The following is a 20,351-nucleotide window of genomic DNA, read 5'->3' on the forward strand; positions in this document are numbered from 1 at the left end:
ACCTGCGGGGCGCAGGTGAGGCGGGGGGTGCGCAGTGCGCATGCGCAGGGGCGTGAGGGGGTGAGAGGGGGGCCCTTACCCCGCGCGAGTAATTAGCGAGCGCACCCTAATTATGGCGCTCAGATGAGCCGGGGGGTGTGAGGTGAGGGGTATGAGGGCGAGGGGAGAGTGAGGTGGCGGGGGGGGCGTCGACTCCCCTCAGCGCGGCCGCCCGCCCGTTACTCCGCGCAGGTAATTAGCGAGCCCGCCTAATTACCTGAGTCAGGTGAGCCGGGCAGGCTGCGGCCGCGCTGCGGTAACCCCGGCCCACGCCTCGCCGGGCTCCGGGGAGGGGCCGGGCCGGTGCCCTCGGGGACGGCCCTTGGCTCGGGGGTGCCCTGTGGGGTCCCAGCGCTGCCCCTCGGGAGCCGGGTCAGACCCTAAAGCTCCAACGGTAGCAACGGGAGTCTGTCCCAGCTGTTCTTGTGCCAAACCCCAGCTCCCGCTCCTTCAAACCTCCCTCTCGCCTCTAAAACACCAATAACTATTTAACTCCAGCCTGTGGTTTCGTGATTGCACCCTGATGGATGAGGGAGATGTGACAAGAAGGAGCACCCCTGCAGCCGGCCGGTGACCGCTGTGGGGCTCGGGGTGTGGGGGGATTCGGGGCCGCTGCTCCCCGGGCTGGCACAGCCTTTCCCAGCCGTGCCACCTCTCCCGGGAGGCAGCAGAGCCCCGTCCCCAGCCCCAAAACCGCTGTGTAGGAGGGGACAGCGCTGCTGTGGTTTGGGTTTGGCAGCGGTAAAAGGAATTAGTGAGAGCAGCACAAACGGGGAGAGGGGGAAGGGCACCGGCCCCTTTGGCTGTGTTGCTGTTTCCCAGGGACTTAGGGATCCCTCTGGCCGCTCAGGTTTGTGTTCCTGCTCTAGTCTCCTTTTCTAAATCCTTTAGTCCACAATCTCTTCTCTACATGTGGTTTGCTTCCTTGCCTGCTGCAAGTGCCCTCCCTCCCCAACAGTGTAGGGCACTTGATTTGAGGTTCTGCCAAAAAATCTCTGTGCCCTCACTCCCCTGCAGTTCAACATTACACACCAGAGTGTTTTATTTACTCTGGATTATTGAGCATAAAGCTCAGATTTGAGCTCCCATGGGAGCTGTTACTGCCTGACCTGGCTCAGAGCAGGCCCCAGGCTGTCCCAGTCTCTGCTGGGACCTGGGAAGAGCTTGGGCTTGGAGTGCATGGACACTGCTCCATCCTTACCCAACACCTTTGAGCAGTGCAGCTTCTTCAGGAAAAGCAGGGAGGGAATTTCAGGAGATGTGGTGCTGCTGTTGGATAACTGTGGATGTGAAGGATGCCGTGTAGTACAATTTCCTGCCTTGGAAAGAAAAGGAAGAAGAGTGAGGGGGACCTTTTTCTTGGGAGGTGAATGTACAAGTCAGCAGTGACAGACCCCTCTTCCAAATGTGGGGTTCCAGCAGAGGGACCTGGGAAGCAGCAGGTGCTCGTGTCCAGAGGAGCACAGATGAGGAATAAACTGTTCAACAGCCACAAAGGCAGCCACAGACAAATATCCTTGGACTCCTGGCATGAGGAAACCAAACTGGCCCTCCCATCCCTGCCTGTGTCCCAGCAGCGTCCGTGGTGGCCCAGGGGAGGGACAGCTGGAGGGAGAGGGGACTGGTTTGGCTGCCCGGGCCCCCAGCAGGGCCCCCAGCAGGGCACGCTGTCCCCCCTGGCTGGGGTGCTAGTGGGGGTGACAGCTCCTCGTGCTGTTCCCAGGGAGGGATCCAGCTGTGCTGCTCAGCCCTGTTCCCACAGGGAAGCCTGTTCCAGCTCCTTCCAGCCCTCCCTTTGATCTGGGTTTGACGTGAGGAGACATGTCAGGCAGGTAGAGGGAAGCAAACACAAAGCTGGCACAGGAGCTCTGAGCACACACCTGCCTCGAGCCACAGATCCTTATCAGCCCCCATTTCCTTTCTCTCCACGCTGCTCTGGAGCTGCTCTGGAGCTTCTCGAGGCAGCTCTGCAGCTCCTGCCCTGCTCAGCCACGTGCTGTGCTGCCGTGCCCCTCTCCCTGGCATTTCCCTTCTCTCCAGGCAGAACCAGGCTGGGAAATGCCCTCCTGTGCCCCGAGGACAGGGGATGCAGAGCTGCAGTTCCTCCCCGAGCTGCTGCAGCGTGCCAGCTGTTTGCAGGAGCAGCAGCAGTGGGTGACAGGGTCCCTCCCTCAGAACCAGGGGGTTTTGGCTGAGCAGCTTAGGAGCTTTGAGGGTGAAAAGCACAACAAAAGTGGGAGAATGTGCTGGGCCAGGGCAGCAGACGCAGCAGAACACGGTGTCACCCACCTGTGGGTGTTGGAGAGCACTGGATGTTCTGGACCTGCTGAGGGAGCAAATGTAACAAGAGTATTGTTGAGATGCAGCGAGCTCTGTCCCGGGGGGCACCTCTGCACCAGCTGCAGGATGGTGTGGGGAGGAGAAAACCGAACAGAGGGGAACTCCTGCCTTTGGCAGCTGTGGGTTTTCCTGTGCTGTGGGCAGGCTCCTCGGGTTTTCCCAGCTGGGTGCTCCTGGGCCATCTGCTCTGGTTGTTTTACACGGCTCTCAGGGCTGGAATCCTCTGGTGGGACAGACCCTGCCCAGCCCTGCAGCCCCCCGGGAGCTGTGCTGCTGGGATGGGGCCCGGGTTACAGAGCTCTTGGCTTTACCCAGGCACTGATGGATGTGCTTCATCCGGACTCCTGCTGGGAGGATTCCTGGGAAGCTCGTCAGCCCTCCCAGCCCTCTGTCTTCCCACAGCCACCGGGAGACAGGGCTGCCCTCCTGCTGTCCCACCTGCCTCCTCTGTGGTGGGAGGTGACTCGTGGTGTGCCAGGGCTGGCCCTGGGCAGGGCCCTGGGGAGCAGCACTCACCCTTCCCCCCGTGCCTGGGGCTGTGCTGAGGCCTCCACATTGTGACACTTGTGCCTTAGGGACACCCTGAGCCAGGCCCGACGTGGCACTTGTGGAAATGCAGCTGGGACGATTTCTTCTTCCCCAAGGGAGCTTGGGGTGCTGCTCAAGGGCCCTGGAGAGAACAGGCCCTGCCCCGCTGGGAAAACAATCCAAGGGTGGCAGAGGAAGCGAGGCACAGCCGGGGTGCTGACACCTCCCTGCCACCTCCCTGCCTGGGGCTGGACCCGACTCTCAGACTAACACTTTATCTTTTAGATATCCTGCTCTGTCCTGCAGGGTTCAGGATCCTCTGAAGCAATGGGAAAGGAAGCAAAAGGAAAACAAAGGGGTTTTCCTGCTAGCTTTGGTCACAGGAAGCCCTGTGCTGTGTGAGGGAACCACCAGCCCCCAGAGCTGAGGCGCTGGGCTCTGAGGCCGGCTCAGAGCAAAGCAGAAGTTCAGGCAGAGGAAATTCCCATTCCCATTCTCCTCCTTTCTTAGTTCAGTGTAAAGCCACAATTAAAGATTAATTGCCCCCAAGTAACATAGCAGAGCTCACACCCACCAGCATCTCCTTGTGCCCGAGATCAGACCTCTGGAGCAGCTCCCTGTGGGGGTTATTAACTTCCTTTGGGGTCCTGGGGTAGCATGACTGTGCTGTGAGAACCATCAGCCTCTGCACAAAAACCGTGCCACCAAAAAAAATAAAACTTCTCTTTGGGTGGCCTTGGTTTTGTGCTTTTTGGTTTTTTAAAAAAGGAAGATACAGCCTGTGGGATCCAGCAGTTGGCCAGGAGCGGGATGGGAGTGAGGGAGGCTCAGAGAACCAGGGGATTTTACTCTTGGTTGTTTGTTTAATCAGCTTTGGTGGTGTGCTGTAATCTCTCAGGTGTCACATAAAGGAAGTTCTAGAGTTTGTGCTGGAGTAATTATTCACTGGAGATGTCCCCAGAGGAGGCTGTTGGACATTTCTGTTCCTGGGTTAAAGACACCTCTGCTCCCCTCACCATCACCCTGACAAAGCAGTGCAAGAAGGGTCCCTGTACCTTTGCTGGGCAGGAACAAACTGGTTTGACTGGAGTCCTTCCCTGCACACCTGGGCTTCCAGCTGCCTCTGAGCCTCCCACCGGCTCAGGCAGGACATGCTGGGCTGGAGTCAGCTCAGGCCTGATGGAAAACAGGCACACGAGGAACGTCCCAGCCCCAGTGCCAGGCGAGGAACAGTGAAACCAAATTTGGCCCTGAGGATTGCTGCCCTTCTCCCAGCTGAGCTGAGCTCCAGCCTGGCTGGGGACATTATTTCCTCCTCGCTTCTCCAGGTGCTTCCTCCCCCCACACCCTCTGTTTTTCAGGACAGGCATTTTCTGCTGGATCCCCTCAGATATGAACAGCACCACGGAAGCAATGAGGGAACTCCTCCCCACCTCTTGCTCTGCCCACTTCAGACACCTGCCAGTTTGCTGCCAGTTTGCTGCAGGGCACGAGCTATCCCAGCCTGGGGACCTCCCTTACCTGGGGAGGGGCTGCAGGAGTGCCAGGTGCCTGTTCCAGAGCCCAGCCCAGCTGCACATCCCGACTGCTCCATCCATGGGGGGCTTTCCACATCCTCTTCCCGAGGCAGGTAGGCTGGTTATCTGTTAAACAGGGAAAGAGCAGGCTCAGGAGAGGGGGAACACAGAGGAAATGAGGCAGTTTCCTGTTTGTTTATCCTGACCAAAAGCCTGTTGGGCTGCTCTGGCCCGGCTGCTGCAGAGCTCTCTCTGCCACTGGTATGAAAAGAAGGAAGGAAAAGTCTCCCAGGAAGTAAAAAACCAGTCAGTGCTGCCATCAATCACTCTGAAGCCACAAGGCTCCAGGGCTTTAGGTTAAAAACTGCCAGGCTTTTACCAACACTGGGCCCTCCAGCATGGATTTATCACAGTAATGTCCTGGACCCAAAAATTCAGGGCTGTCTTAACACCAAGCTAAACCAATTCACACCTCTGAGGCCATTCCCACACACTCCCGCTGTTCCTGTGCCCCCTGGAGCAGTTCCATAAACACAGGGATGGTGGGGAAGGAGGAATGAATGCTCTGGGGGCTGCACAGCTGAGCCACCCTGGAGCAGGGTTAGGGAGGGACAGGCATTTGCACCTTTCCATGTGCTGCCTTGGGCTGGAGGGGCTAAAACCTGGAGCTGGAGAGTGGAAAGGGCACCAGAGGTTTACTGGACAGGCTGGCACAGGGACTGAACCCTCAGTGACACTGCCAGGCAGCTCTTGTGCCAGCCTGGGCTCTTCCTTCCTCACCTGGAGCCTGGGTTTGCCCTTGTCCATGTCCTTGTCCCCGTCCTCTGCCCTGCCCGGGGTGACCTCCAGCTCTGCTGTCCCCAGGGGAGCCCGAGGGACACCTTTGGTCCCCGTGACCCTCCCCAGGCAGATTTGCTGCTGCCACCTGGTGGGAACCAGCAGGGAAAGGCCTTGCTGCTCCTCTGCAAAGGGGGACCTCTTCCCGTCCTTCCTCCTGCCACCGTGAGCAGCACAGCCCCAGCCTCCATCACTCAGCCACACAACACCCCCAGCCCCGAGAGCCTGGTGCTAAATGTGACAATCTGTTGGAAAATCACGGAATCCCAGGAAAGTTCAGGCTGGAGGGAACCTCTGGAGATCATCTAGGCAGGGTCCCCTACAAACCAGGTGGGAAAGGGGAAGATCCAGGAGTACCTGGGTGAGGGATTAAAAGTTGTCAAATACACTAAATTCAAAGTGTTTTGTGCAAACAGGTGACAAAAATGAAGAAACACTGAGCAGAGAAAACATTGCCCTCCCCAGAGCAAATCCTGTAGTGTGGCTGCAGTCCCTGAGGAGCCCCCACACAGCAGAGAACCGGTAAAACTGCCCAAAACACGAAATTCTTCCATGCAGACAGTGGGAATCCAGCTGGGACAGCCAGGCCAGGGGCCACTGGCTTTTCTGGTCACAGGTTTCTCCACCTCCCCTCAGGGGGCACCATTTGGGACAACACTCTGTCCCGGTGTCCTGTGCAGGGCCAGGAGTTGGACTCTGATCCTCATGAGTCTCTCCCAGCTCAGGATATTCCACGATTCCCATCTGGAGCCAGGTCTCTGAGCACCAATAAACACAGTATAAACAAGGGGTTCATTGAACACACTCCAAACCAGGCCTAACACACCCCAAACAGCCCCAGTTCAGGAGCAGCTTTGAAGTGGGATGAGTTCGTGGCAGCTTTAGGCATTCAGGGAGGCAGGGACAGGGTCAAGGAGCAGCTTAACACACAGGGAACGTTTGCAGAAGGAATTACACCCAAAAGCAAAGGAAAGAGTGATTAATCAGACCCAGGGGACACCGACAGAGCCTCAGACACCTCCTCCAGAGAGGCAACAGCAGGAAACACTCCACACTCCCCTGGAACCTCTGAACTGGAGGGAGAGGGAACGCAGAGCCCCGGGAGCTGAGCAGGGATTTCAGCCCCACTGCTTGGAGCCCAACACCTGGAGTGTGAAACTAAAGCAGGAAACACTTTAAAAGGTGCCTTGGGAGAACAGTGGAAGCTTCCCCACAAGTGTCTGAAGCAGTAAAGCAGAAGAATAAAGAACAAGAGCACCGGAGGGGGAAGAGATCTGGAAGTTATTTGGGAGTTCCTCGGCTGCCTGAAACACTTTGCAAGCTCAGGCACCTCATCACTGCAGGAGCATTCCCTGCCCAGCAGAAAAGGCAGGAAAGACTTTCCATGTCACCAGAAGTGAGGGCAATAAGTGCAAGGGGCTGAAAGGAGCCCACCATCCCCAGCAGGTTCCACAGGAACCCCCAGGGCAGCAGTGACACCCACCCGAGGCTGTTGCTGAGGGATAACAGATCCAACCTGCAGGGTCAACAGGCTGGAACTGTGCAGGGAGAGCAGTAAAAGCCCTCACAGAAACAAGACACTCTTGTTAAAGGTATTACCTTGTTGCAGGAATTCAGACTCATGTTCCAAGCTTCTAATTCCTCAGGATCAAGCCCCATTTACCTGTGCCAGGTGACTCTCATCCCGATAATCCAGCACAAGCAGGACGTGTCTTGCCCCACTGACCCAACCTTCGTTCTTCTGAGACAGCAGAAAATAAAGCAACGACCCGCACTGCCACCCTCGGGCTGTGACATTTATTGAAGGCTGGTTACACAATCTCCCCCATCACATCTCCTCACAACTCGGCCTCCCGAAATAAAAAAGAGCGTCGATGTAACAGAGAATTCTGCCCCCCCCCGACTGCCTGAGCCAGAGCACCGAGTGACCCCTCCCTGTGCCAGGGCTGGCCCGGGAGAGCACCCCACGGGGCAGGAGGAACAGAGCAGGGGGCAGCAGCAGGGGGAAGAGAGGTCCCGATTGCAGCAGGATTCCCTGCAGAGGAGCCACCTTCCCCTCCGTGCCTGGAATCCATGCACTGCACAGGGGAATCTCCTCACCCAGCACGGAGCTGTGCCTCCAGCTGCCAGGGCTGTGCTTCCCACAGGCACAGCAGAGCCACTGCCCCAAGCTGAGGAGTCCTTTTGCTCTCAGGTGACCCTGGAAAAGGACTGGCTGGCTGGAGGGTGAGCCCTGTCCCACAGTCCAGGCCCTGCCGGGCCGTAGCGGCCTGAAGGCACTGATGGATCCGGCACAGGGAGTCACCCGGGCTACCTGCTCATCCCAGGAGGGAGGAGACGGGAAACTCTGCTCCCAGTGCTCAGACTGCCTGAAAAGGGGCAATTCTCAAACCTCGAGTGGTCGGTGAAGCCACAGCTCTGCCGCCCGTGGGAGGAGACGCAGCTCTGGTGTCAACGCGCGTTGGCTTTTATTGGATTACCAATTCGAGAGAGGGGTCGATTTCCGTTTCCTCTGCTTTTACCAACGAGGAAACCGCGATGATTCGGTTTTGGAGAGGGCTGAGCCGGCAGGGCAGAGGCCGCCGGGCTCACTGAGGCAGCTGGAGGAGCACGGACTGTCCGGAGGGCAGGTAGGTGATGTTGCGGGAGCGCGAGAGCTGGTACGCGATGTCCTCGGCCGCCTCCAGCTTGCGCAGCTCGATCAGCCCGTCCCCGGCCGTGGCCAGGGAGTTGGCAATGAGCTCTGCTGCCTTGGAGTCCCCCTCAGCAGAGATCACAGCTGCCTTCTTCTGCTGCTCGGCCTGCAAGCGAAGGGAGAGGGTGAAGGGGTGATTTCCTGCGGAGGAAACGAGCAAACCAAAGGCCGGTGCTGTTCTTGGGTTGGAAACCCCAGTCCCACCTCCCCGCCCTCCTGTTCTCTCCCTCAGGCAGAAAGTCAAGGTAAGTTCACTTTTTACTGTTTTTCTGCCTACTATGGGGGAAAAAAAGCAATTCCAAGATGATTTTCAACCTCAGGAAACATTAATCCACCTGAGGGTGGAAAATTGTCTAGGAGGGATTGGAGAACTTCAGCAAGAGAGTTCAAACCAGGTCAGAGCAACTGTTTAATCACCCTGGCTGATGACATGCATCTTGCTGCACTCAACAGGCACAGAACAGCTGAGAACACCTGTATTGAACATGGAATTGTCTCTGCAGGTGCTCCCTGAGATCCTGGCTTGATCCAAGATTACCTGTCAGTAACATTCCCAGCACACAGGTCCCTGTGCCCGTGGTATCAAACACCCTGCAAAGCTCTGACCCTCTCCAAATTCCACAAACAGCAACCAATTGGTTGCAAATCTCATCCTTGGACCCCATTTCTAACTGGCTTTTCCTCCCTCCTCCACACAGGCATTTCCAGGAACACTGACTGGGACAGGATATGAAAAAAGGACCCCCAAACCCACCCTGGGGCTTTACCCAGGGCCATCTCAGCACTGTGACCCTCAGGGACTCTGTCCTTCACCTGCCCAGGCTCTGAGCAGCTGAGCAAGATGTTCACTGGAAGCTGGAGTGGGAAGGAGACACCAGGAACCAATTCCAAGTTTCTGAGAAGGACAAGTTACCTTTTCCACAATGAATCTGGCTCTCTCTGCTTCCTGCTGGGCCACCTGCTTCATTTCCACCGCCTCTGTGAACTCCTTGCCGAAGGTCAGGTGGGTCTGGAGGGCACAAACCAAGCCAAGTCCACAACACTGACAGTTCTCAGCAGCTCTGCTGTGACCCTGCCTGGCCCAGGGACACTGGAATGGGGGGGGAAAGCCAGGATCCCAAAAAGAACAGCAACTGGGACAAGGGGACCTCCCCATCCCACAGCCATCCCCACCCTCAGCCCGGGCTGCCCGGACAGCTGAGAGCTCCTGGGATGGGACAGGGGAAAGCTCAGCTTCCCTCAGGAGTGTGCTCAGGGGAAAAGCCCAGAAACAAAGTGTCAAAAATGACATTTTGCAGAAACAAAGTCACCTCCCTGCAAACCCTTCCCCTGTGTCCCTTCTCCTGTGTTCTGAGGGAAGCCCCAGGTGGATGCACAGGCCAGACTACAACACCTTTCATTTACAGAGGGAGAAACTGAACTTGTGGAGGCAGATGGGAGGGCAGAGCTCCCTCCCTGGATAGGCCTGGAAGAGGAGAACCAGGAGAACACTTAATGCTTTGCAGAAAAAGCTGCTCTCACAGTGGGTATTTTCACCCCTCCTCATCCCTGGTGCTTCCTTGGGGTGCCTGTGGAACAGCTGCCAAATGCAGAGCCAGGTGCAGCCCAATCCATCCCCCAGGGAAGGATTTGCTCCTCACTGGAGCTACAAAAGCCCTGCACAGAGAGGGCTGTGGACACACCAAGGGCTGCCCAAGGTCAGCGGGACAAAGGCAGAGGAGCTGACAGGAGCTGGGAGCACAACACCCTTCCAGAGGCACAGACACACACCCAGGCCACACACCCAACCCCCCCCATCCCACTGACTGCAGAGAGGGCAATGGCAAAGGCAGAACTCCTACCAAGGACACGTCGTCCAGGATGAGCCCGAAGGTCGCCGCTCTCTCCGTGAGGTCCTCGCTCACCTGCCTGGAGACCAGCTCCCTCTGGGTGATCAGCTCTCCAGCATCAAAGCGAGCCTGGAACAGGGAATTCCTTCAGGGAGAGGGCGGCCAGGCACTGGCAGGGGCTGCCCAGGGAGGTGGGGGAAGAACATCCCTGGAGGTGTCCAAGGGAGGACTGGATGTGGCACTCAGAGCTCTGGCCTGGGGGACAAGGTGGGTGGACTCGATGCTCTTGGAGGTTTTTTCCAACCTCAAGGATTCTGGGATTCCGTGAAAGCTCCCAGGCTTAGGTGGGATTTTAGGGAAAAAATTCCTCCCTGTGAGAGTGGTGAGGGGCTGGAACGGATTTCCCGGGGAAGCTGTGGCTGCCCCATCCCTGGAAGTGTCCAAGGCCAGGCTGGATGGGGCTTGGACCAACCTGGGTTGGAACTGGATGAGCTTTAAGTTTCCCTCCAACCCAAACCGTTCTGGGATTCTACTCCTCCAAGGCACGACACATTCCACGCTCCAGCGAGTCCCTCGTTGGCAGGAGAGGGAAGAGAGAGCCCAGCAGCTCCTGGGCCGCCCTTACCACGACAGACTTGAGGATCTCGGTGGTGATGGAGGGCAGGACCCGCTCGTCGTAGTCCTCGCCGATGGAGGTGAAGATGCGCGGCAGCTGCGCCGTCACGGGCCGGAACAGGATCCGCAGCGTGATGTTCACGTTCTGCAGGTCTGGGGAGAGCAGCCACCACTGACTGGGCTGCCCTCCCCAGCCCTCTTGGCTTTGTGCCACAAAATGAGCTGGTTTTCCTGCCCCTCTCAGCCCGGGAAGCTGTGAGCCTCAGTCTGTTTGTGGTGCCCCAAGGACAGGCTTTCTGTGCAAAGGGATCATTTCCATGCAGATGATAAACATACAAATGTCCCCAAGGGGTGCCAGGGTGGTGCCAGACTCTGCCCAGTGGTGCCCAGGGACAGGACAAGCACAAACTAAAACACCACAAGGGCCACCTCAACTTGAGGAAGAACTTTCTCCCTGGAGGTGGCAGAGCACTGGGACGGGGGAGGCTCTGCAGTCTCCCTCTCTGGAGACATCCCAAACACACTTGGACGAGCTCCTGTGTCACCTGCTCCAGGTCACCCTGTCCTGGGTGATCTCCACAGGCCCCTCCAACCCCAGCTCTTCTGGGATTCTGGGATTTATGGGACCAAAGGAAGAGCCCTTTGACCTGTTCTTCAGTTAAAGAGTCACATCAAACCAGTCCCGACTGTGCCGACCCGGGACAGGTGGGGTCTGCACAGAATCCCAGAACAGCTGGGGTTGGAAGGAACCTCTGGAGATCACCCAGTGCCACCCCAGGGGCAGCTGGAGCAGGTGACACGGGTGTGTTTGGGATGTCTCCAGAGAGGGAGACTCCCTGAGGTGAGCCTCCCTGCTCACCTCTCCAGTGCTCTGCCACCGCCGTGGAAATAATTTCTCCCTCACACTGAGGTGGAACTTGTGGCTCAGTTTATGGCCGTTGCTTTAGGGCCCCATCTCCACTCCCAGCAGGAGGGATCAAAGCCAGGGAAGCCCCTGTCCCGCCGTTGCCCACCCCGGGGCTCACCTTTGCTGCCGGTGATGACGGGGATGTTGCGGGGGCGGGAGCGGCAGTCGAAGATGATGGGCTTCTGCACCCAGGGGATCAGGAAGTGGGTCCCTTCCCCCACCACCACGTCCTGCACCCCTCGGAACCGGTCGAAGATCACGGCCCTGTGTCCTGCATCCACTGGGGAGGGAAACAGCACGTCAGGGAATCCCAAAAACCACCCCTGGGAACGGGCTGGGCTCCCCACGGAGCAGCTCCGTGACAGCTCCTGGAGAAAGGACCTCCCAGCCCTCCTGATTGTGCAAAGCTCGAGGTATAAACCAGCCCAGCAAGGCCTGGGGACTCTCTTTATTTGGCAATAAAAGCCCAAAGAAGCCAAAACACTGACAAAACCATAAAATAAAGTGGCCTGAAGCGCCCAGCTCGTCCCACTCACCGTTGTACAGAGCAGAATTCACAACTCCACCTGCAACAGCCAAGCCCAGGCCGAGCTTCCCGATGCTCTCAAACACCTTCGCAGCCATTTCACCCCTGCAGCTCCAGCCCCCGTTGGAATTCCCTCCTGCAAACACCCCCCGGGACCGTCAAAACCTCGCCCAGCAAGGTCGGGGGGGGGTGTCCATGGAGCTGGGGATCGACCCCTTCCCAAAACCCCAGCAGCTCCTTCTCCCCCACCCAGACACCTCAGCCCTTGGGGTCCCCCCAGCCCCGGGGGTCTCCTCCCCCCGCGACCCCTCCTGGGCTCGGACCCCGCAGCACCCCGGGCACCCCCCAAAGCCCACTCCCCCCATCCGCTCCTTACACTCCCACCCCGACCCCCCTCCCCGTTCCCTCCTAGGCCGTTCGCCCCCAGGACGAGCACCCCGTGACTCAAAGCCTCGCTCTCTCGCTCCCTCCCGCCCTCAGGGCGCGGCTCGGCTCGCTCTGGGCTCCCCCCCGGCCCCGGCAACCTCCAGGACCCCGCGGGACCCCCGGACCCACCGCCGCCCTCCCGCCCCGCCGCTCCCCTGACCTCCACATGAGGCCGCGGCCGCCCGCCCCCAGCGCGCCTGCGCGCCGCGCCAACACGCCCGCTGCTCATTGGCTCGCGCCTCCCGGGGCATTCTGGGATGTGTAGCTCGAGGCAGCGCTGACGGCCTGGGGTGCCTACAGCTCCCGGCGTGCACCGCGGCGCCCCGCTGGCTGAGCAAGGCCGCGTGTTATGGGCTGGAGCTGCGCGCAAGGGCTCTTGGGAGGTGTAGTCCCGAGGCGGGAGGGCACGTGGGGACCGCACCGGGGACAGGGGGGTACGGGGACAGGGCTGAGGGGGACAGGGGTGAGGGGGACAGGGCTGAGGGGGACAGGGGTGAGGGGGACAGGGCTGAGGGGGACAGGGCTGAGGGGGACAGAGGGCTGAGGGGAACAGGGGTGAGGGGGACAAGGGTGAGGGGGACAGGGTGAGGGTGACAAAGGGTTGAGGGGACAGGGCTGAGGGGGACAGGAGGTGACGTGAGGGGGACAAGGGTGAGGGGGACAGGGGTGAGGGGACAGGACAGGGCTGAGGGGGAACCGGGCTGAGGGGGACAGGGCTGAGGGGACTGAGGGGTGAGGGGGAGGGGACAAGGGGGACAGGGGTGAGGGGGACAGGGCTGAGGGGACAAGGGTGAGGGGGACAGGGGTGAGGGGGACAAGGGTGAGGGGGACAAGGGTGAGGGGGACAGGGCTGAGGGGGACAGGGGATGAGGGGGACAGAGGGCTGAGGGGATGGGGGAGCGGCCGCAAGGAGCAGGGAAGGTGGGCGGTCTCTCCAGACAGGGAGACATCCCAAACACACCTCTATCATCTCCAGGTGACCCTGCCCTGGATATCTCCAGAGGTTCCTTCCAACCCCAGCTGTTCTGGGATTCTGTGCAGACCCCACCTGTCCCGGGTCGGCACAGTCGGGACTGGTTTGATGTGACTCTTTAACTGAAGAACAGGTCAAAGGGCTCTTCCTTTGGTCCCGTAAATCCCAGAATCCCAGAAGAGCTGGGGTTGGAGGGGCCTGTGGAGATCACCCAGGACAGGGTGACCTGGAGCAGGTGACACAGGAGCTCGTCCAAGTGTGTTTGGGATGTCTCCAGAGAGGGAGACTGCAGAGCCTCCCCCGTCCCAGTGCTCTGCCACCTCCAGGGAGAAAGTTCTTCCTCAAGTTGAGGTGGCCCTTGTGGTGTTTTAGTTTGTGCTTGTCCTGTCCCTGGGCACCACTGGGCAGAGTCTGGCACCACCCTGGCACCCCTTGGGAGATATTTCTATGGATTGATGAGATCTCCTCTCAGCCTTCTCCGCTCCAGACTGACCAGGCTCGGCTCCCGCAGTCTCTCTTCATCAGAGAGATGCTCCACACCCCAAATCATCTCGCCCCTGCAGACAAAGGCCCCTTATTCCGTCTCCCTGGGAATCGGCGCCCCCGATGCCGCTAGAGGGAAGCAGCGCTCTCCCTTCGGAGAAAAAGGGAAAAAAGAGAGGGAAGGAAAAAAGCCACCAACCCTCTGCCCGGAGAGTGTTTCCCTCGGATGCGACACCGCTGGGCACGGGGGACTTTGTTACCCACCCCGGCAGCATTTTGGGATGACAACAGAGCTGAACCCCCTCCTTTAGGGCCCAGAGGATCCCAGGAATTGTCAGGGATTCTCACCCTGTCCCTCCTGTGAGCTCAGAGAGTTCACAGGCTGAGGCTCAGCATTCCAGGGCCGGAGGCTCCTGTGCTGCCCTGGCAGTGGGGTGATGGGTGGGGACCCCAAAAGCAAGGGCAGGTCCCTGCTGATGCCCCCCGTGCCTCCAACCCTGGGGTGGCTCCTGCCCGGGAATGTCACCCCCTCCCGGGTCCCCTCTGGCACTTGGGGGTCCCCCCGGGCCCCCAGCCCAGCTGTGCAGACAGATGTGCACTGGAAGCCCCGGCCTGTGTTTTGCAACCCTCCTTGTGAGGCCCCCAAAACTCTTCTGTGCTGGGAAGCGGCTGCTGAGGAGGATGAGGCTGAGGGGAAGGGGTTGGGATGTGGCTGGAACTGCCAGGGACCCCCCAAAGCCCAGCTGGAATGGGGGGCCCAGGGAGCCACGGCCCAGCCCTAAGAGCTGCCCTGAGCAGATCCTGACCCTGCCTGGGATCATCACTCCAACACCCCAAGGGGTTTGGGAGCCCAATCCTGGAGACCCTGGGAGGTGGGAAGGGTGCAGCTGGATTTTGGGTGCTCCCACACCCACGTGCCTCCCTCCAGGGACACCCCAGGGAGCATCCAGCTCTGCCCCGGCCCAGCTGGCAGGACCAGCCCCCACATCCCACCCCATCCCAGCGGATCCCCTCCAGGGCTTTTCCCCCCGGGATGACTTTGCCCCGGGAGGTTTTTATCTCTTTGCCTCTGATCCAATAAAAACATCCTAATTGGTGACAAAGCCACAGCCACGGACGCCCAGGGATTTATTCCCTTTCTGACACCCAACTCAGCTGTTAAATTTGGGATTTAGGGAGCTGGGGGACAGGGATTTTCCCAGCACCACCCTGAGCTTCTGCATCTCCCTCGCTGCCAGGTCTGTGCAGCCCCTTCCCTTCCCCTTTCCATGGAAAATGAGAGGTTCCCATTCATGCAGAACAGGGAAAAAGGCTCGTGGCAATGGGGATTTTTGGTCCAGGGCCCAGGTTTTGGGATGGGAGCTGTGGGAGCCGCCGGGTCGGAGCCGGTGCCACCCTCCCCAGGGAGCGGGAGGAAAATGGGGCCTTTGTGCTGGGAATGTCTGGAGGGTGATTCAGCCCGGGGTGACGCCGCTGACACGGGCTGGGGGGGCCTGGGGGGTCCCACTGTGGCCCCCCGACATCCAGAGAGCCCCTCCCGGGCCTTGTGGGCTGGGGGATGTGGCACAAGGGCTCGTGACCCGGGGGGTTTGGGATGGAGACGAGGGGCTGGAGCAGCCAGGAGTGTCCTGGGCCCTTGGGAAGGGGCTGAGGGGGGCCATGGAGGGGGGCACCCCAAAACAGGGCTGGGCTGGGACCCCACTGTCAGTGAGGGTGGACCCCAAAACAGGGCTGAGCCCCCACTCCTGGTTATGGCAGGGACTGAATCCTGAAATGGTGCTGGGACCCCCCTGTCAGTGATGGCTGGGGAGCTGCACCCCAAAATAGCACTGGGACCCCATTTTTGGTGAGGGTAGTGAAGGTGACCCCCAAACCAGCACTGGGACCCCACTGGTGGCAGTGGCAGGAGTTGGACCCCTCCCTTGCCTCTCTCCCCGAGGCTGCCCCCCGTTTTTGGGGGACGTTTTGGGGGACATTCCTGCCCGGGGCCGAGGAACCGCAGCAAGAAGCGGCTCATTGTGCTCGGCCAGCCCTGCCCGGCCGAACAAAAACCCTCCTCTTCTCCCTCCTCGGCCCCGCCAGCGCTGCCCCCGGACAATCCCCGGCCCCGAATCGCCGAGTGCGGAGCAGCCAAGCCCGGCCCGGCCCCAGCCCGCGCAGGGAAGGAGGTTTTTCCAACCCAAAAAGCCGTGCGGTGGGTTCCCCGTTCCCACCCAGCCGGCCCTGCCCGGGGGTCCCGGCCCTGCCCCCGGCCCCAAACCCGGTTAAGGCTCAACGAGCGTCCCAATTGAATTAGTTAAACTGCATTAAAGCCCTGCGAGGACACGGTTCAGAGTGGAAACGGCCCTAATGTGATTTCAGCCCAGTTCCCTGCCGCGATTTGCAAGTCAGAGAAATCGAATTAGGGGCTGTTTTCATTCTGAACTCTGTCCACACAGGCCAGTAATGCAGCTTAATTAATCTGCTTTAAAATTGAGCCTGTCTTTCATTCTGGCTTCACCTGACTCACCCCCGAGGAGCAAAAACCCGCCGGCAAGGAGGGCTGGGACCTCTGGGTTTAGATTTGGGGATGGAAAGTCCTGGAGGGTCTAGAGAAAACCAGGATTATCCCTAATCCCATCAGGGAATAATCTGGGGTGGAGCCCCGAGCTGCAGCCCCGGCTCTGGGGCTCCCCAGTGCCCGCGGAGCTGGAATTGGAGCTTCCCGGCTGCTTCCCGGCTGCTTCCCGGCGTTCCAGTGGCTCCACGGGCTCCAGGGTGGGGGTTTCCCGCTTCCCCTCGGTGGTTATCGCCCCTTAACAACGTTCCCTCCTCCGTGGAAGCGAGCGGGCAGCTGGAACCGGCGGCATTAAGGCCCGGGAGGGCTGGGAATTGTCATCCAGCAGCTCCAAGGAAGCCGGGGCTGGGCCAGGGAAAACCTCAGTCCCCCCAAAACCCACTGCCCCTTTATGTCCCACGCACCCTCCGGCTGCTCCCCATCCTCTTCCCAGGTCCCTTTTTCCCATTTCCTTCCCTGTTCCCTTTTGCCCATCCCAAATTTGCAGAGGGAAGGGGCTGGGGGGGGGTCTGGGCATCAAAACACGACCCCTGGGGGGATCTGGGGACACCTCCAAGGGGGGGGATCTCTCCCACCCTCCCAGCGCTCCTGTTTTCTCCGCACAGGTAAAACGGCATCGCCATAACGGGGCTGCAATTAAAAGGGAGTTAATGACTTAATGAATCATCACAAATTAACACGCGACCCGCTGACCCGCTCTGGTTGTGGCCACCGCCTTTGGAATTGCGGATCCTTTCATTTCCCTCCGGCAAATTGGCTGCTCATTTGGTGTCTGTGGGAGGGCGGGGGGGAGGAGAAAAGGGGGGTCTGCAGGGCAGGAAAAGCCCCGCCCGGAGGGGGTGACCCCCCCCAATCCCCCCCCCCAGCCTGACCCGCAGCCCGAGCCCCGGCACGGCCAGAAACTGCCCCGTCAGCTCCTCCTCGGCCGAGGATCTGCAGCGCTGCAGAAAATTCAGCCTTAAATTAATTTACGACAAATTAAATTACGGTTTTTCGGGGCGCCGAGAGCTGAGCACGTGCCCGAGGTTTGTGCGCTGGTGAAGCATCTCCATCGCCCCCCGCCCGTCCCAGAACCCCCGCGAGCGTCCGGGGGGGCTGATGGGGCCGGACCGTCCCGCTCATTAACTCATTAACGCTCATTAACTGCCCCTCGTGGGCTCTCCCTGCCCCACGCCCCGGCCGTGCCCACCCAGGGACCCCCGTGGCTGAATTCTCTGCCGAGCCCCTCCTCACCCCCCGGCTCTGGGGGGGTCCTGCCGTCCCCAAAATCCCACCCTGCCCTTCCCCGGCCGTTCCCCCTCTCCCGTTCCCGGCCCGGGCCCCCCTTCCCGCGGCGTTCGTGCCCCCCCCGAGGGCGGTGGGTGCTCCGGGGTGGGCGCTGAGCCGGGATCGATGTCTCCATGTGCTGGTGACGTTGGATTCATGTCTGGCTGCTCCAGCCCCGCTCCCCCCGTGCCCGGGGGGCTCTAAAAGCATTTCCATGCGGCGGCTGCGTTCCAGGAAGCTCTGGAAGGAGCCCAGCCTGTGCCGGAACGGTGGCACGGCCTGGAAAGGGGGGAATTCACCCTGGAATGGTGGAGTTTGGGGGTCCGGGAAGCGCTGGGACCACCGTGGAGCCGGGGGCAGCTGCAGATTTCTGTGCCACTGCACTTGCTGGAAGGGCAGGAACAGCCTCTGCCTCGTCTGCAGGGGGAAAAAAGAGCAAAATTCTGGGGTGATGTGGCCAGGATTCCAGGGGAGCTCTTCGCTGCCGGGGTTCCCACGGGGGGAAGAACCCTCTTGGGGGGTGGGTCTGGGGGGTGCACCAGCCGAGACCATCACAGCCCCCCAGCCCCCAGCTGGGATCAGCCCAGGGGAGTGTTCCCGGCTCTGTGTGCACTGCATCCCACTCCCAGGATAAATCCTGTCCTCTCCCGGGATAAATCCTGTCCTCTCCCGACATAAATCCTGTCCTCTCCCGACATAAATCCTGTCCTCTCCCGAGATAAATCCTGTCCTCTCCCGGGATAAATCCTGCCCGCTCCCGGGATAAATCCTGTCCTCTCCCGGGATAAATCCTGTCCTCTCCCGAGATAAATCCTGTCCTCTCCCGAGATAAATCCTGCCCGCTCCCGGGATAAATCCTGTCCTCTCCCGAGATAAATCCTGTCCTCTCCCGACATAAATCCTGTCCTCTCCCGGGATAAATCCTGTCCTCTCCCGAGATAAATCCTGTCCTCTCCCGGGATAAATCCTGTCCTCTCCCGAGATAAATCCTGTCCTCTCCCGAGATAAATCCTGCCCGCTCCCAGGATAAATCCTGTCCTCTCCCGACATAAATCCTGCCCGCTCCCGGGATAAATCCTGTCCTCTCCCGACATAAATCCTGCCCGCTCCCGGGATAAATCCTGTCCTCTCCCGGGATAAATCCTGCCCGCTCCCGGCCCCGGACAATGGCACCTCAGTGTCCCCTCGCCGCCAGCAGCTGCCCCAGTGGCCACAGCCCGAGGCCCCGCGGCCCTTCCGCCGCCGGGGGGGCTCCGCTGTCCCCCCATCCCGCCGGGAACAGCCGGGAGCATCCCCGTTTCCAGGGGAACCGCGAGCGGGTCAGGGAGAGGTCTGGGATGTTTTAGCTTTCCTGTAAGGGCCGTAATTGCTCATTTATGTCGTGCAATTAGTCCCAGGTGCTCGTTCACGTCTGGGTGACCCCGGCGGGTCGCCCCCCCCGCCCGTTCCAAGCCGTGGGATCGATATCGGCTCCTGGCGAAGCACCGAGTCCCCTCCGGCGCTGGGCACGTTCCCATCCCTCGCCCTTGACCTTGGCCCTGTCCCTGTCCCTGCCCAGCTCGGCTCATCCCGAATATGGGATCGGGTGGGGGCCCCCGAAATGCGGCCCCTCAGAGGAGCAGAACCATCCTCATCCCAAACCCAGGGACAGTCCAGGCTGAGCGATGCTATCCCTGGAAAAGCCTCCCCCCGCTTCCCAGGGTCTGGGAGGAGGCAGGGGAGGGGGCAGGGGAGGGGGCAGGAGCGCGGCCGGAGCCGGGGGGGAACAATCCAGGGCTTTGTGGGAAGGGACCGTCCCGAACGGCGGCGGGGTCAGGCCCTGCTGCCTTTTGTCCCCGGGCAGAGCCCTCGGGGGGGACACGGACTGAGGGGTCCCTGCGCTGGGAACAGCGGCGGGAATCGGCAGCTGGAGGAGGGAACGAGGGGGAGGAGGGGGCACAGGAATAGGGGGGGTCACAGGGATTGGGGGGGGTCACAGGGCTGGGGGGGGTCACAGGGATTGGGGGGGTTCACTGGCATTGGGGCATCACAGGGATTGGGGGGTCCCCAGGAGTTTGGAGGGTTCCCAGGAATTGGGGGGTTCCCAGGCACTGGGAGGGGGTCACTGACATTGGGGGGTTCCCAGGAATTGGGGGATTCCCAGGCATGGGAGGGCTCACGGGTATTGGGGGAGTTCACAGACATTGGGGGTATCCCAGGAATTGGGGGAGGGGTCCCAAGCATAGAGGGGTTCTCAGGATCACGGGGGGTTACCCAGCCCTTTCTTTTTGCCCTCCAGCACAACCTGTCCCCCCTCTGGCTTTAAGAGCCCGTCCAGGTGGCCCGGGGGGGGTTTGGTGGCCCGGGGGGGGGGGGTTTGGTTGTCCCTCAGGGGGGTTTAGGAGCCCCCCCATCCTGTCTGATCGCCCCATGGCCCCCAGCCCTCCCCTTTAACTCGTGCAGAGTCTGAAAGGCCGGGGGCTGTCTGTGCCAAATGCATCTCCAGGGCTCCCCAGGCACCACTTCCCTCATGGCTCCCTCCCAGAGTTTTCATTCCCTGGCACCGGGACCATTCCGGGTTTAAACCTTTCTGCTGCCTCTTTCTCCCTCCCCCCCATTTCAGAGCACTTTAACTGCCCGAATTCCCAGCTGGCACGGGAGTGTTCGGTTCGGGGGAGTGGGAAGGAGGCAGGACGGATCCATTCTGAACTCAGGGCACGGAGAACAGAGGGGAAGGTGCTGAGGGAGCCACTCTGGGGGCTTGGGGGGTTCCCCCTGGGGCATCACTCCCAGGGATGCGGCCTGGGAGCAGCAGGATTCCATTCCAGCCGGGA

General features: G+C 60.4%; 1 protein-coding gene across 1 annotated transcript; it reads right to left on the reverse strand.

Annotated features, from left to right (window-relative positions):
* Window positions 1-7,036: 7,036 nt before the first annotated feature.
* PHB (prohibitin) lies at window positions 7,037-12,441 on the reverse strand. Its single transcript, XM_027737624.2, has 7 exons — window positions 12,420-12,441; window positions 11,844-11,969; window positions 11,426-11,587; window positions 10,411-10,553; window positions 9,798-9,914; window positions 8,870-8,965; window positions 7,037-8,062 (listed from the first exon to the last, which is right to left on the reverse strand). The coding sequence occupies exons 2-7, from the start codon at window positions 11,929-11,931 to the stop codon at window positions 7,850-7,852; spliced, it is 819 nt and encodes a 272-aa protein (XP_027593425.1). The 5' UTR covers window positions 11,932-11,969; window positions 12,420-12,441; the 3' UTR covers window positions 7,037-7,849.
* Between the last annotated feature and the right edge of the window lie 7,910 nt (window positions 12,442-20,351).

Source organism: Pipra filicauda, unplaced genomic scaffold, assembly GCF_003945595.2.
Source record: "Pipra filicauda isolate LSUMZ 115617 unplaced genomic scaffold, ASM394559v2 scaffold524_size386432_pilon, whole genome shotgun sequence".
In the NCBI taxonomy this organism is placed as follows: Eukaryota; Metazoa; Chordata; class Aves; order Passeriformes; family Pipridae; genus Pipra; species Pipra filicauda.

Excerpts from the sequence above, each read along its gene's own strand:
- PHB (XM_027737624.2), bottom strand. The coding sequence starts at position 11,931 with ATGGCTGCGAAGGTGTTTGAGAGCATCGGGAAGCTCGGCCTGGGCTTG. Across the intron at positions 11,588-11,843 it reads GAATTCTGCTCTGTACAACG|TGGATGCAGGACACAGGGCC; the intron begins GTGAGTGGGACG and ends TTCCCTCCCCAG. Across the intron at positions 8,063-8,869 it reads CCAGATTCATTGTGGAAAAG|GCCGAGCAGCAGAAGAAGGC; the intron begins GTAACTTGTCCT and ends CTTCGCTTGCAG.